We start from the raw sequence: 15,563 nt of genomic DNA, 5'->3' as shown, positions 1-15,563 counted from the left end.
GGATCGGTCATCAGTATGAGATTGGAAGGGTCCGACTCCCAGCACCCCTGATGATAAGCTGTTTCAGGAGTGAGCAACACGGCCTCCTCGCTGCTTAAGAAGCACAGAGCTGTCCGTTTGATAGCGGCATTGCTTGGTATTGCAGCTCAGCCCTATTTACTTGTATGGGACTGAGTTGCTACTAGGCCACATGACTGATGAATGTGACGTCTCATGGCCTAGGAAGAGACCACAGTGCACATGGAGCGCCACAACCTCTTCATACAGAAAAAAAAAACTTAACTATTGGGTGGTACAATTCATACAGCAAAATTCATACAGTGGGAAAAAAAAAACTATTAACTATTAGGCAGTACAGTTCTTCACATTGTCTTTTGGAATGTGGCTGGATCTCCGCCGGATCCGATTATACTGTACTTAAAGGGTTTCTCGGGGAATTAAGAAAAATGAAAATACTTAAATATTACTTTATTATAAATATATTCCCATATACTTTTCATTAGTTATAATGGCATCTTTTGTCCTGGGAGCAATCATTAGGTTAAATAAAATGGCCGACGTTCTATTAGTACACACAGAGCCTGTCCTAATCACACAGCAAGACAAGTTACAGATGTAGAAAGCATGAGAATCAGTGGGTTAGTGCACCATCCCAACAGTGTAACTGGATACTTACTTTAGGCTTTAGAAGATTTACATACAGTTAAACTATGCCAGTGAGATAAGCTAGTGTGATAACCCACCCGACATGACTTTAAAGCTGGCAACGTCTAATGGAGTTCATGAGGAGACATGAAGTACAGAGAGGGCAGATTGTGGTAATGGAGACTGCATACAAGTGCTGCTGCTCATCAGCCACATCCCCACCTGCTCTCTGTACTTCATTTCTCCTTATGAACTCCATTCTCACAGAGATTCATTTTATCAGCTGTATTTAGGATCATAATCCCTGACAAGCAGAGCAGAGAGGAGGATGAGGCAGCTTTTTAGCTCAATGTTGTGAAGTAACTTGTCCTGCTGTGTGATTAGGACAGGTTTTCTGTGTGCTAATAGACATTTTATGGCCCCTGATGATTGCTCCCCAGACAAAACAAGCCATTATACCTAATGAAAGGTATTTGGGAATATATTCATAATGAAGTAATACTTAAGTATTTTCAGTAATTTTTATTATCTGGAGAACCCCTTTAGGCTCCATTCACACGTCCGTGGTGTGTTGCGGACCCGCAACACACCCGCCCGGCACCCCTATAGAAATGCTTATTCTTGTCCGCAAGCTGCGGACAAGAATAGGACATGTTCTATCTTTTGCGGAGCTGCGGATCTGAAGATCGGGGCCGCGCTCCGCAAATGCGGATGTTGACAGCACACTGTGTGCTGTCCGCATCCATTCCGTCCCCATAGAAAATGAATGGGTCTGCACCCGTTCCGCAAAATTGCGGAACGGATGCGGACCCATTTGCGGACGTGTGAATGGAGCCTTAATGGGGCCAGCGGACATTCCATCTGCATCCATTAGTGCTGGATGTGGTGAATTCCGGCAGGCTGTTCTCTGTAGGAACAGCCTGCCAGGATTCACACCACAGGTGTAAAACTAGCCTAACATGGAGGTCTATGGCCAATTAATTCCGTTACAATATATGCCTATAAAGGGGTGTCCATCAGAAGGGTATGTAGAGAAATTCACCCTACTATATCTTTTCATCTTGAAAGACGTTACTAGACAGAAGATAAATGGATATATTTCTGTTGAAAACACTTGTAAAAGCACATTTATGTATTTGATGTTTTCTGTGTCCAAGTGAATAGGTAAAGATTCTATGACACATTCCCTGGTAACAAGTATTCTAACAGATGGAAGTAATTAAAGTGTTAAAATAATTGTTATACTTTCTTTTAAAACACTTTCTTTTGGTAAAGATTTGTTGGCTTATTGCTTCTCACTGATAATTTTCTTCACCATTAGATGTCAGCATTAGCTACAAGTGTTAACATCCCAGTAATGACTGGCATCAGTGTCAAACTCCGTAAAAGTAATGTCATGGCGATCACTACCATAGTCATGATGTAAGGCTAGTTTCACCTCTGCGGCACATAAATCCGGCAAACAGTGCCGGAATCGGACAGATACAAACCGCAGTGTGCAGCTGTGTGAGACTTTTTTTAAAAGTTGCAAAAAAAGTCACAGTCTCACTCCAGTAGGAGGGAGGAGTAGGAAAACTGGAGTTGCTTTTCTAGACAAAAGTGTTAGTTAATTTATCAAACAACATGTGACATTTTATAAATGTGGCATAAAACTGGCTGACCTGTTGCATCTGCGCTTGGCAGCTGAAGGCATCTGTGTTCCATGTTCATATGTGACCACATTGATGAGAAAAATGATGTTTTAATGTATGCAAATGAGCTTTCAGGTACAACAGGGGCGATGCAACTGCTTTGCCCTTTGCACTTTGATTGAAATGGCCAGGCGTTATGATGTTTTCACCGCCTGGCCCTGTCAATTAAAATAGAGATAGTGCAGCAGTTGCAGAGAGAGCAGAGCCTCTCTGTGTAACAGCTTCGTCCCGTTGCACCTAGAGGCTCATTTGCAAATGTTACAACTTTAATTTTTCAGCAATGCGGGCACATATGGACCAACACAGATGCCTTCAGCTGCTAAGCTCACATATAACAGGTCAGCCAGTTTCATAGCTACATATCTGCTGACAGATATCTTTTAACCCCATCAGCCAGTGTGATGTACCTGTATGTCATTTAGGCCTCCTGCACACTAACGTAGGTGTTCCGTTACCATATTGCGGACCGCATATGCGGATCCGCAATAAACGAACACCGTTCCGTGTGCATTCCGCATCACTTGAATGGGTCCGCAAATCCGGAAATGCGGAACGGAAGCACGGAACGGAACCCTAGGGAACCACTACGGAGTGCTTCTGTGGGGTTCCGTTCCTTACTTCTGTTCCGCAAAAAGAGAGAACTTGCTCTATCTTTTTGCGGAACGGGTGGATCACGGACCCATTCAAGTTAAATGGGTCTGGATCCATCCCGGGGGCCGCATGAACATTCTCTGTGCATTGGGGACCGCAAATTGCGGTCCCCAATGCACGGAACGGAGCACATACGTTTGTGTGCAGGAGGCCTTAGGCCTCATGCACACGAGCGTTGTTTTGGTCCGCATCCGAGCTGCAGTTTTTGCGGCTCGGATGCTGACCCATTCACTTCAATGGGGGCGCAAAAGATGCGGACAGCACTCCGTGTGCTGTCCGCATCCGTTGCTCCGTTCCGTAGCCCCACGAAAAAAAATATAACATGTCCTATTCTTGTCCGTTTTGCGGACAAGAATAGGCATTTCTACACTGGGACACCCGTTCCGTTCCGCAAATTGCAGAAGGCACATAGGCGGCTTCCGTTTTTTGCGGATCCGCGGTTTGCGGCTCGGATGCGGACCAAAACAACGCTCGTGTGCATGAGGCCTAAGGCCTCCTGTACATAAATGTATTTGCAATTTGCTGTCCCCAATGCACGGAAAATGTTCATGCGGCCTCCGGGATGGATTCAGACCGATTTAACTTGAATGGGTCCGTGATCCGCCCGTTCCACAAAAAGATAGAGCAAGTTCTCTCTTTTTGCAGAACGGAAGTACGGAACGGAACCCCACAGAAGCACGGTCGTGTGCATGAGGCCTTAGGCTGAGGTAATCTAAGGAGGGGCTTCTGCACTGAGCCACTCCATACATGGTGGTTGCCAGCTGTATAATACAGCAGGCACTCGGCCGCAATGACTAGGATCAGCAATGACGGTCATTTAACCCCTCAGATGCCGCGTTCAATAGTGACTGAGTTAGGCAGAAGAAGGGGGCTCCCTCTACCTTATCATCGGAGTCTCCACAGTGAAGTTGCAGGGCTCCAATCTGTTATCATGACAGCCTGAGGCCACCTGTAGGTTCTTAGGCCTGTTATGGTAAACTGCCTGTAAAGCTGTGCACGAGGCACAGCTCAGCAGACAGCGCATCAAACTTCCACAGACCATAATAGTTCTCACAGTTAGGGCTCATACCCACAAATGTAAAGGCTCCATGCCCGTGCTGCGGACCGCAACTTGCATTCCGTTCTGTTTAGTTGCGTTCCCATACCAGAGAGCAAACCGCAACATGTTGTAGTTTGCTTTCCGTCCTGGGATGCGGAGCAAGACAGATCCGGCATGACCCCAATGCAAGTCAATGGGGACGAATCCGTTTTCTCTGCCACAATCGAAAACTAATCTGTCCTCCATTGACTTTCAGTGTAGTTCATGACAGATCCATCTTGGCAATGTTAAAGATAATACAACCGGATCCGTTCATAACAGATGCAGATGGTTGTATTATCAGTAGCGGAAACGTTTTTACTGAACCCTGCTGTATCCAGTAAAAACGCTAGTGTGAAAGTAGCCTAAGGAAGGAATGGATTGTAGGTGAATGGCACAGTTACTGCACACAGTGATGTCACAGTTTGGGAACACTGCAAATTCTAGACTAGATTACATGGCACAGAACAGGAATAATAAATATAGTGATGTCACAGCTAATGGATTAGACCCACAGTAATGACACAGCAGAGAAATAATTAATACTATGATGTCACAGTGCAGACAGTAAACTCTGGTATTGCCCTGTACAACTCACTAGTTATACCCCTAGTTCCAGATTGGTACCAAAATAAACCTTTATGATATTTCAGGAGTAAACTAAGAAGAAGAAGATATATTAGCCTTATAATAAGATATTTCACTTTGGTCATCAGGACCGAATAGAAACTCATTGTTGAAAGACTCTGCAGTGGGATGCTGCATATGTATTGCAGCTTTGTTTCCTTTTAAGTGAACAGGACAAAGCTGCAGTATTCCGCTCCGCCACTACAAAGTAGACGGTATGAAAGCAGATGGCACCATAAAAGCAATGAAGAGACTGCAGCACTCCCACGAACGCGGCACCTGATTGGTAGGGGTGCTGAGAGTTAGACCCCCAGTGGTCTGCTATTGATAGCCTATCATGGGGACAGGCCATCAATATCCTAAACTCAGAAAATACCTTTAATATTACATGATCTGAACCACGTCATAGTTGCTCTAACCTGAAAACTGTATTCAGTGTAGGCAATGGTCTGTGAGCTATACACATCTACATAATAAAGCCAGACTAGTACACTTGGTAACGAGTACCAGTCTGAAGTCCAGGCAGTTTTATATCACAGAGCATTGCCTGGACTGGATACAAGTGACTGCAGGACCAGGTTTGTAATTGTTTGCATGCTCTGAACAAGAGTGTTTTCATCCAGGCCATTTACCCCCCCCCCCCCCCCTTCCCGTCAAGACACGCTTTATTCTTATACCATTTTTTTTTTCCCCCACAACAAAATATATATTTTTTTAATTATGTCCTCTTTCCATTATGGTATTGAAGCAGCAGTTTTAGCATTTTCTTTTATTATTTTTTGTCTTAATTTTTTTTCTTATTTTATTTTACACTTTCTGCTTCCCATACATTCATACATTAACAAGGCTGTTGAGCCTCCGTGGATAGAAACGGATCTTAGGGAAAGTCACTCCACTTTATCTCAAACATGCTAAAAACGAGTGTGCATATAATAACCACTAATGTGTTTTTAACATATTTGAAAAAAGTAGCACATTTTTAATCTATTTAGCATGCCGGAGCAACCCTTTTCAAGATCCATTTCTGCTTTGCTTCACCTGGCTACTGGGCCACATCCTAATCTCTGAGCACCCACCCATGCATGAGGATTCTACATCACAGCAGATGGCGGACAACTCTATTTTTGCTAGGATAGTACACAGTTTATCTAGTCGTTTTGAGCCTCACTGCAGAGCTGATCTGGGTTTGCTAAGACCCAGCAGCTTGTGTAGTTACCCAGCAAAGATTGATCAGAGCACTGAATCAATACAGGCTATGAGAACACTCCGAAGTGACGAGCAGGCAATGGGCCCCTACACAGAGGGAGGGGGGAGTATACTTATTTAAAATCTAACTTTTAATATAATCTTAGAAGTAACAGAATAATAGGACTCACTACACATAGTAGACATACATACACGGATAAGACCAACTTAATGGTGCCTAGCTGGTATAGATAAAAAATTCTGCTCCGTCAGGGAAGACGCGAACAGTCTTACCAGACCCTTTGTAGATACTGGGAGAGGTTCCTTGATGACAGGAGGCAGGAGACACTGAGTGTATGCCGGGAGGAAAAAGGTGCTTCTGCTGTATAGTCGGGTAGATCAGACTGTAGGAATGGTCCTATATAACCCTAACAAGGTGGAGGGGGCTATTATGCTTCTACCTGTCTATACAGAGCACTCGCCTTGGAAAAGGCGACCCCGTCCGGTAGCCTGTCCCTGTGATGGACCTGTACCCTAGAACTACAGATAATTTACCAGTGATAGATGGATGATGATACTTCCAGTGGAATTAGCAGAATTTTTTATCTATACCAGCTAGGCACCATTAAGTTGGTCCTATCCGTGTATGTATGTCTACTATGTGTAGTGAGTCCTAATATTCTGTTACTTCTAAGATTATATTAAAAGTTAGATTTTAAATAAGTAGTTACCCAGCCCAGAGAAATCACTAACTAGGACCAATGCAGGGAGAGGCATTGCACTTCCTGATCTGTATACACAGTGCTCATTGAGCGCTGTTTATTCAGCATTGGAGAAGGCAGAGATGGTAAAAAGAAATCTCTGCATTCTCTTTGGAAAGCCTGGCTGCATTGACAATGAGCTACAGGCCCTTGCATCTGCACGATCTCTGTGTAGCTCTAAGTGTGCAAGGATGTTCAGAAACGTCCATGCAGAGTTAAATGTGCACTGCCTGTTTATAGTCTATGGACAATCTGCAGCTGGTGTGCGGAATTGAATAACAAGGGGCAGGTTTGCGGTGAATGGCATAAATTTAGACAGGCTGTCTAGACCTGCACTAGATTTATCACAGTGACTCAGGCTGGATGATAAATTTGATGCATGGCTGGGCACTTTTGTCTAACGTTATGCCAACTACTGGTTGCTCTACTTGGAGACAGAATTTTACACCAGAATTTTGGCGCAAATGTCACATTTAAGGCCATGTCCACTTTCCATCTAAGCCATGCCCCTTCCCACTAAGCCCCATTCCTTTTTTATGTGACCTGAAAAAACTGGAGAAATCCTAGTTGCTCCAATTTGCATCACTTTTAGACAGATTCTAGGCGCAGACACATTAATAAATCTGGGCCAAAATGTAATAGAAGGCTACAGAACATATTATTTATACATTGATTTGCATAAAGTTAGGAAATCTATAAGACTGTGCAGGATTTTGAATTATAATCAACAAAAAATTGGAGGACTTATTATTCATATTGACATTTATAACAAAAAAAGCTCTTGGATGTTGTAAGTCCATTATCCCCTTGTCAGGAAAGCTGTACTTTTAACTTTCTTTTTATTGCATTTTGAGAAGATTGCATTTGGAACCGCTCACTACCTCTTTTGTATGGCTATCTGAGGCTGTTAATGTTGCACAGGAAAAGCTTTGGTTGCAGCATATTGTCCTTTTTTTTCCAGTGGAATTCCCTTACTAATCTGTCACTGTAATTTAAGAACAGGTATAGTAATTGACTAGTGAATGCAGAAGCTGAAAAGCTGCTGAATGGCAAGGAAATTATTCTTCAATTAAAACTAAACTGACTTTTTATTGTTATTTACAGGAACACGAAAGCAAAAAAAGACTTGCAAAGTTGTTTTTACTGAGCAAGAGTTAAGGCAACGACTGACACCAAAGCAATATCATGTCACCCAAGAAAAGGGGACAGAAAGGTGAGATAGATCATGAAAACGGGGTACTGGTTGAGGTGTAAACATAGTGCGAGAGTTATAATTATGGGAATCTTTAACGTCAGTTTTGCAGGATTCTGCTGTGCCAAGGGTGTATTTTATGATGCAGGTGTGGGATTACACGGACGGATGAGAGACCATTCTTACGGCTGCCCCTGTCAACCAAGTGAAGTGGGGAGGGTGTAGTGCTGGAGAGAAGCTAAGGTGCACCAAGTGTCAAGTGCCTGCACTGAATGCACTTTATGCCCCATTTCGAAAATTTTAAAACATTATGGGGCACATTTATTAATGTTTTAGTTTTAGACGCCAGTCTTAATAAGCCCCTGCACTGGCAGTGGATCGCCGAAGTTATGTAGAGGCGCCGGCCTCTACATAACTTCGGCGTATCGAGTACCGATTCTAAATGTAAGGCAGCTTCCTTGCTGTTTTACATTTAAACCATTTTCTACGCCCACACCACACCCCCTTTTTTAGACTTGGCATCAACAGGGAAGAAGTTGCAGATTCTGCTGCAACATGGAGTGCGACAGAATCTGCGCCAGATATACACCACAAAAGTGGCGTAGCTGTTTGTAAATGACCCACTGTATTTTTCAATGTCACAACATATTGGGAGTGAGTGTTTTACTCAGCTGAGGCAACCCTACCAGGCATTGTGCTGGGTTGAATACTCTTACTCCTGGTGACAGATGCTCTTCAGAGGTGTTGTCCAGCTTCTTAATGCTTTTTTGTTTTCCCTACTCTGGACCCGTGGAGGGAAGCACACTTACCTTCTCCTGCTGCTCAGCTCCAGCTCCTTCGATCCACCATTGTGTTCGCTGTTCCTTAGTTCCTACTTGTAAACTTCCAGAATGGTAGGGATGGGATCACGTTTGCCTCTGCATAATTGATATATTTGGAATAGAGATGAGTAAATCAATTGTAACAAATCAATTTGTTTTATCAACTGCAACTGCACACGCGCTGCAACCAGAGGCGCCTGGGCAGGCGCTGCTCCGAAGGCGAAGTAGAGCCTCTACCCTTGTTCTGCTAATCAGAGCAGTGGCACAGGAAGGAAATTGTCAGGGCCAGGCTATATGCCCAGCCCTGTCAATCTAGCATCACATGGGTGATTCCTTACTTGCGGGAAGAACGCCAACATGTGAAGAAGTTAAAATTGATTTGCTCATCTTTAATTTGGAATTTTCTCCATAACAAGAGGAAAATTGGCTTTTACCTCATGGGGCTTTTGCCTATTTCTGGACATTGCAGGATAATAGTTTGAACTGTATGGAGATACTGGGGGAGATTTATCAAGAATAGTTCCCTACACAAGTCTTGATCCCCTGTGGCCTGGGGTAAAATGCGTCTAATTTATTCAGAGGTACATGTTTCATGCATTTTTTAAGTCACAAAAGTGACATAAAAGTTTAACTAAATTGGCCTGACTGTATGTAATTTTTAGCCTTAAAAACTATGCAGCAGTTAATGACAGCTTATAGTTCAACTACTTGTGTAGCTCTATCGCCATCTTCCAGCTCCGAATCTACTGCAGAACAGCTGATAAGGAAGTAGGGGGGAGGGGGGCTTAGGTGTCCACCAATCATATAGTGATGGCCTATCCTTAGGATAGTCCATCACTTGTAAAGTAGTGGATTGCCTTCTCCACCATCTTACTATCTTCCATCCTTTACATCTTGCTAATGTGAATTCAGTAAGTTAGCAAGAAGTAGGGATGAAAGTATAGTTATTAGATCAGACTGTATGTTACTGTTTGTAACTTCTGCTACCAAATGCATTGGAACAATAAAGCAAATTATTACAAAGGTAAAATGACCTTTAGGTATACATACCCCTGTACAAATCGTCTTTGCAGCTGAATGGGTATTTGGAATTGGGGCTATGCATAGACTTTTTGTGATTTGGTTGTCAATCAGGACAAGCCGTTTTGTCAGTTTTGGGGCTCATGCACACAAACGTAATATTTGTCCGCATCCGATCCACATTTTTTGCATGTTGGATGCGGACCCTTTCACTTCAATGGGGCCACAAAAGATGCGGACAGCACACCGTGTTCTATCTTCATCCGTATTTCCGTTCCGCAGCACCTGCAAAGAGCGAGAACGTATTACAGACAAGGATAGGACTGTTCTATTATGTGCTGGACATTCTGTTCTGCAAAATGCGGAATGCACACAGCTGGTATCTGTATTTTGCGGATCCGCAATTTGCAGACCGTAAAAACGACCGTGTACAAGAGCCCTTATGTGTTTTTTTTCTAAGCATTAGTAAGTATTTTCCTTGTGGATAGTGAAATCTAAGACTTTATGCATGTAAATCAGAATCTGCAATGTAATATTAAAGGGGTTGGACACTATATGGGAACAGCACATGAAGCAGCAAGTGATAGACTGTTATTAAACCATTGGCAACAATATCTAATGGTTTAACATGTTCCCAACCGCCCATAGACTATAATCGTCCTGGAGGTCGAGACTTACGTCTTAATGGACGTTTTAAAACATCCATTCAGAGATCACAGATGCACGCTAATCGGGCAGCTGCTGAGTGGGGGGCCCACTGTCAGTGATAGCAGGGCACCCCATAGAGAAAGCAGGGACCGTTCCGTGGTGTCCCTGCCTTCTAGATCGTTGTACACAGGACACTTAATGAGGGGTGATGGATCATGTGACGGACCATGTGATGAGCGCAGTGACGTCACCACAGGTCCTTTTTCTCAAAGAAGAAGAAAGAAGAGAAGCCGGGCTGCGCGAACAAGTGGATTAAGGTGAGTTAAATTATAATTTTTTTTAATTTAACCCCTCCATCACTATTTTACTTAGCATTCTGTATTAAGAATGCTATTATTTTCCATTATAACCATGTTATAAGGGAAAATAATAAAATCTACACAACACCTAACCCAAACCCGAACTTCTGTGAAGAAGTCCGGGTTCAGGTTTGGGTACCAAACATGCCGATTTTTCTCACGCACGTGCAAAACGTATTAATATGTTTTGCACTTGCGCATTTTCCTGCGACGCACCCGCATCTTATCCGGCCCAAATTCATTACGCCGTGTGAAAGAGGCCTAAAAGTTTCACATGTTAAAAAAGCGCCCTTTTCCCAAATTAAGTTATCCCCCAATGTTTTTAATACGGGGGGGGGGGGGGGCTCACTGCACCACTAATGTTTTTAATACTGGGGGTGGCACACTGCGCCACCAATGAAGATAATTAACATTTAATACAAATACAGGAGGCGGGTGCCGGCGGCAGAATCACATAGCCGGCACCCGACCTTTATGACAGGGAGCTGCGATCAGCGGCAGCTAACCCCTCAGCTCCCTGTCATAGAGTTCCGGTGTCGGCTATGTGATTCTGCCGCCGGCACCCGCCTCCTGTATTTGTATTAAACGTTATATTCATTGGTGGTGCAGTGGCCACAGCCCCTCCCCTCCTCCGCCCCTCTCTGCTCTCATTGGTGGCAGCGGAAGCAGCAGCACAGGGGGAAGGAAGAGACTGCTTCCTTCTCCCCTGTGCTGCTGAGGGAACATGGCGCGCGCTGCGCACTAGCGTAGCCTAGTATCGGTAAAAGGCAAATCCCGGTATCAAATCGATACCGGTACAAAAGTATCGATTGGGTATTGATAATTCGATACCTGGTGTAACCCTAATTTGGTATCACCTCTTCTGTGACAACCAGCTCTATAAAAATATCACATGATCTACCCCATGAGGTGAACGATGTAAAAAAAATATTTTTTGTCAACTCGCCTCCAAAAAACAAAACAAAAAACAAGCAATCAAAAAGTTGTATGTACCCCAAAATGGTACCAATGAAAACGCCACCTAATCCTGAAAAAACCGAGCCCCCACACAAGACCATAGCTAGAATAATTTTTTTAACAAATATCTGTTTATTAGGTTTTCAATGACATAAATATCACATTACATCGCTTTTGTAATAAATATATAGGCATACTTTACAGTAATTATAGAACACATTCATTAAGTTACCTCTTGTTGCTTGTTTTAGGCCATACGGTAAGTTACATTCAGGTATATTCAATAGCTAGAATAATTTAAAAAAATGTGGGTCTAAGAAAATGGCAACACAAAATCATGATTTGTTTTCCAAAAATGCTCTTATTGTGTAAAACTGAAAAAAAAGAAAATAGACGTATCTAGTATTGCCGCATCCGTAACGACCAGCTCTATAAAAATATCATATGATCTACCTCATCAGGTGAATGCCGTAAAAAAATAAATAAACATTACGCCAAAACAGCTTTTTTTGTCACCTTGCTTTCCAAAAACCATAATATCAAGTCATCAAAAGGTCTTATGTACTTGAAAAAAGTCTTATGGTACTGATAAAAAGTACAGTCTGTCCTGCAAAAGGTAAGCCCTTGGATATCTATGTTGGCAGAAAAATCTAAATGTTATGGATGTTAGTATATGGCGATTCAAAATATAACCGATTTTATGCAAAAGTAGTAAAACATGAAAAAAAACCGATGTACATTTTTTATTGCCATAATCGTATTAACCTGCAGAATAAAGTTATTATATCATATATACCACATGGTGATAAAATAAAAATAAAAAACACTGACAGTATTTAAATGTTTGCCCACCTCACCTCCCCCAAAATGAAATAAAAATCGATCAGAAAGCCAAATATACCCCAAAATGGTGCCAATAAAAACTACAGCTTGTTCCGCAATAAATAATCCCTAACACTGCTCAGTCAACAAAAAATAAAAATAAACTTTTGGCTCTTAAAAATTATTTCAGCAAACTCCCTGTTAGAAAATCCAGATGCCGCTTCTTTCCATGTGAGCTCTGGCATATCCCCAAACAGCAGTTTATGACCACAATGTGTACTTCTGTACTCAAGAGAAAATGGGTAGCAAATTGTGGGCTGATATTCTCATGTTATAGCTTGATAAAAAGAAAGTTTGGGCCTAAAGCACCTGTTTCTTGAAAAATGTGTAATTTTTCATTTTCACAGCCAAGTATTATAAATTCTATGAAATTTGGTCTAAAATAGTCTAAATCAACACTAGGAAGGGAGCTGGCGTAGATTTAGAAGTGTCAATGGATCCGCTGAAGTTATGTAAAAGCCGGCGCCTCTACATAACTTTGGCGGATCCACCGCCAGTGCAGGGGCTTAAAGAAATGACACCCTATATGTAACTTTAGAACAAGCCACTGTGTCTAGGTTAATGTGTTAAAGGGGTTGTCTCACTTCAGTAAGTTGCATTAAAGGGAACCTGTCACCTCCAAAAACAGTCCCAAGCTGCCAGCAGTACCTAGCCAGCAGTGTGTTTCCGACGATTGTTTTCTTCCTGAAGGCAGATGAAGCAAAAGCTCAGAAAACGTTCTTTTATCCCCTGCCGGCGCGCTTCTCTAGTCATACTTGAAGTCAAGGGGGCAATGGCCTACTTGCTTCAAGTCACGGTAACCACGCCCCCTTCCCTGCCCCTTCGCTGTGACTGACAGCCAGCTGTTCTACAAAGCCAGCCGAACTCTCGTGCATAAGTGCTGCCAGTCACAGCAAAGGGGCAGGGAAGGGAGCGTGGTTACCTTGACTTGAAGCAAGTAGGCCGCTGCCCCCTTGACTTCAAGCATGTCTAGAGAAGCGCACCGGCAGGGGATGAAAGAACGTTTTCTGAGATTTTGCTTCATCTGCCTTCAGGAAGAAAACGATTGTCGGAAACACGCTGCTGGCTACTCTCCGGTACTGCTGGCGGCTTGGAATGGTTTTTGGAGGTGACAGGTTCCCTTTAATCATGTAGAGAAAGTTAATACAAGGCACTTACTAATGTATTGTTATTATCCATATTGCTTCCTTTGCTGGCTGGAATCATTTTTCCATCACATTATACACTGCTCGTTTCCATGGTTACAGACCACCCTGCAATCCATCAGTACTATACGAAAAAGCATCAGCCTTTCTGGTGGCTGGGACCATGGGAGCGCACATAGGCTAGTGCTTTTTCCTATATTCTACAAGCAGGGCCACCGCTGATGGATTTCAGGGTGGTCTGTAACCATGGAAACGAGCAGTGTATAATGTGATAAAAAAATGAATCCAGCCAGCAAAGGAAGTAATATGGATAATAACAATATATTAGTAAGTGCCTTGTATTAACTTTCTCTACATGATAAATGCCACTTACTAAAGTGAGACCACCCCTTTAAATATTGCTTGTATTGCCTGTATGCTCTTAAAAGTACGTTTATAGAAGATATGTACATAGAGCTGTGTTTTTGTGAATGCTTCTGTTTGGTCTTTGAAACTCCTAATGCAGCATGCAAGATCTGTTTTACTTTACTGCAGAATGTGTGGAAATGAGAAGGGTTTTGGACTTTTGGTACATATTTCTGAAAGGCAGAACCAAGCGCACAGTGGCTGTTTGCCAGAAAAGCTTGATTCTGAAGGTGGTCATTGTAAGCACAGACATTTTGGCTGGGTGAGAAGGTAGCATAATTCAGTTCCTTTCCACTCCACTCGAATTTCTTTTTGAAGCACATGTGGAGAAAATATTTATTGGCTCATTTGTGGTTGGAATGTCAAAAATGTTCAATAACTGGCCTCACATGGCTTTAGTCCTTGGCTGCAAGCCCTGCGTCCTGAAAAAAAACAAAAAAGCGTTCCCTTCCAAAAGTGTTTTTAGTGAATAAAGTCTGTCTCAGCTGATTCCAGCATGAAGTGTAGCTTGCCAAGGACTAACCATTTTGTTGTCTAATTTATACCATGCAGCTTGGCAGAAAGCCCTGGCTTACCTCTGATCCAAATATATTAATGATGTAACTGCTTGTTTCCATTCATGACCTGAAAAGGCTCTTTACCACACATGGGGTCTCATTTAATAGGCAGCCCTCTCTTCCTTGGACAGGAGACTATTTGCCGAATGTGAATCACTGGCAACAGAACCCATAAAGAGTTGGCAGCAGATCATAACCTTGGCTCAGAAGATTTGCCATCCAGATCATTTACTAACAAAATGATTTAGTGCATGCCAGCAATGAGAGATTAGGTCATTCTTAAATTCTATGTAAAATGAGAATTTTGACTAGGTTCTGAGAAAGCACACTGTACTGAGGATGTGTGCTTCCAGTAGACATATTTCACTTTATTAATGTATTATGTTGAAGCCATTCCAGCACTCATGTTTGTAAACACATGTCTATTGCAGTGCCTTTGCTGGAGAATATACTCACAACACAGCAACTGGGGAATACAAGTGTGTTGTCTGTGGAGCAACTCTTTTCAGGTAAGTCAGTGTGCAAAATAATCACTTCACCTACTCTAATGACATAATATTGGAAATTTTTGTTAACAGTAAACTTAACTGTAGTAACCCGTGTCAGGCAGCTGCTGCCAAAGCCAATAAGATTATGGGGTGCATCAAAAGGGGAATAGCTGCAATTGGTAACAACATAGTTCTAAAACTTACAAATCATTAGTCAGATTGCACATAGAGTATTGTGTGCAATCCTGGGCTCCTGTGAACAAGACAGACCTTGCAGAGCTAGAGAGGGTTCAGAGGAGGGCAACTAAAGTAATAACTAGAAAGGGTGGACTATAGTACCCAGAAACATTATCAAAATTAGGGTTATTTAGTTTAGAAAAATACGACTGAGGGGAGAACTAATAACCATGTAAAAATATATTAAGGGGCAATACAGAGCTCTCTCCCATGA

At 42.6% G+C, this 15,563-nt stretch overlaps 1 protein-coding gene across 2 annotated transcripts in view; it reads left to right on the top strand.

Annotated features, from left to right (window-relative positions):
* MSRB3 (methionine sulfoxide reductase B3) overlaps positions 1-15,563 on the top strand; it is a 188,941-nt gene that overhangs the window by 86,547 nt on the left and 86,831 nt on the right. For both annotated transcript variants that reach the window (XM_040409258.1, XM_040409266.1), the window contains 2 exons: positions 7,743-7,851; positions 15,056-15,133. In XM_040409258.1, coding sequence (XP_040265192.1) covers positions 7,743-7,851; positions 15,056-15,133 — 187 coding nt within the window. The remainder of the gene's footprint in view (positions 1-7,742; positions 7,852-15,055; positions 15,134-15,563) is intronic.

This window comes from Bufo bufo, chromosome 1 (genome assembly GCF_905171765.1).
Source record: "Bufo bufo chromosome 1, aBufBuf1.1, whole genome shotgun sequence".
In the NCBI taxonomy this organism is placed as follows: Eukaryota; Metazoa; Chordata; class Amphibia; order Anura; family Bufonidae; genus Bufo; species Bufo bufo.
The sequence above is the reverse complement of the archived record's forward strand: the minus strand, read 5'-3'. Positions and strand labels throughout refer to the sequence as shown.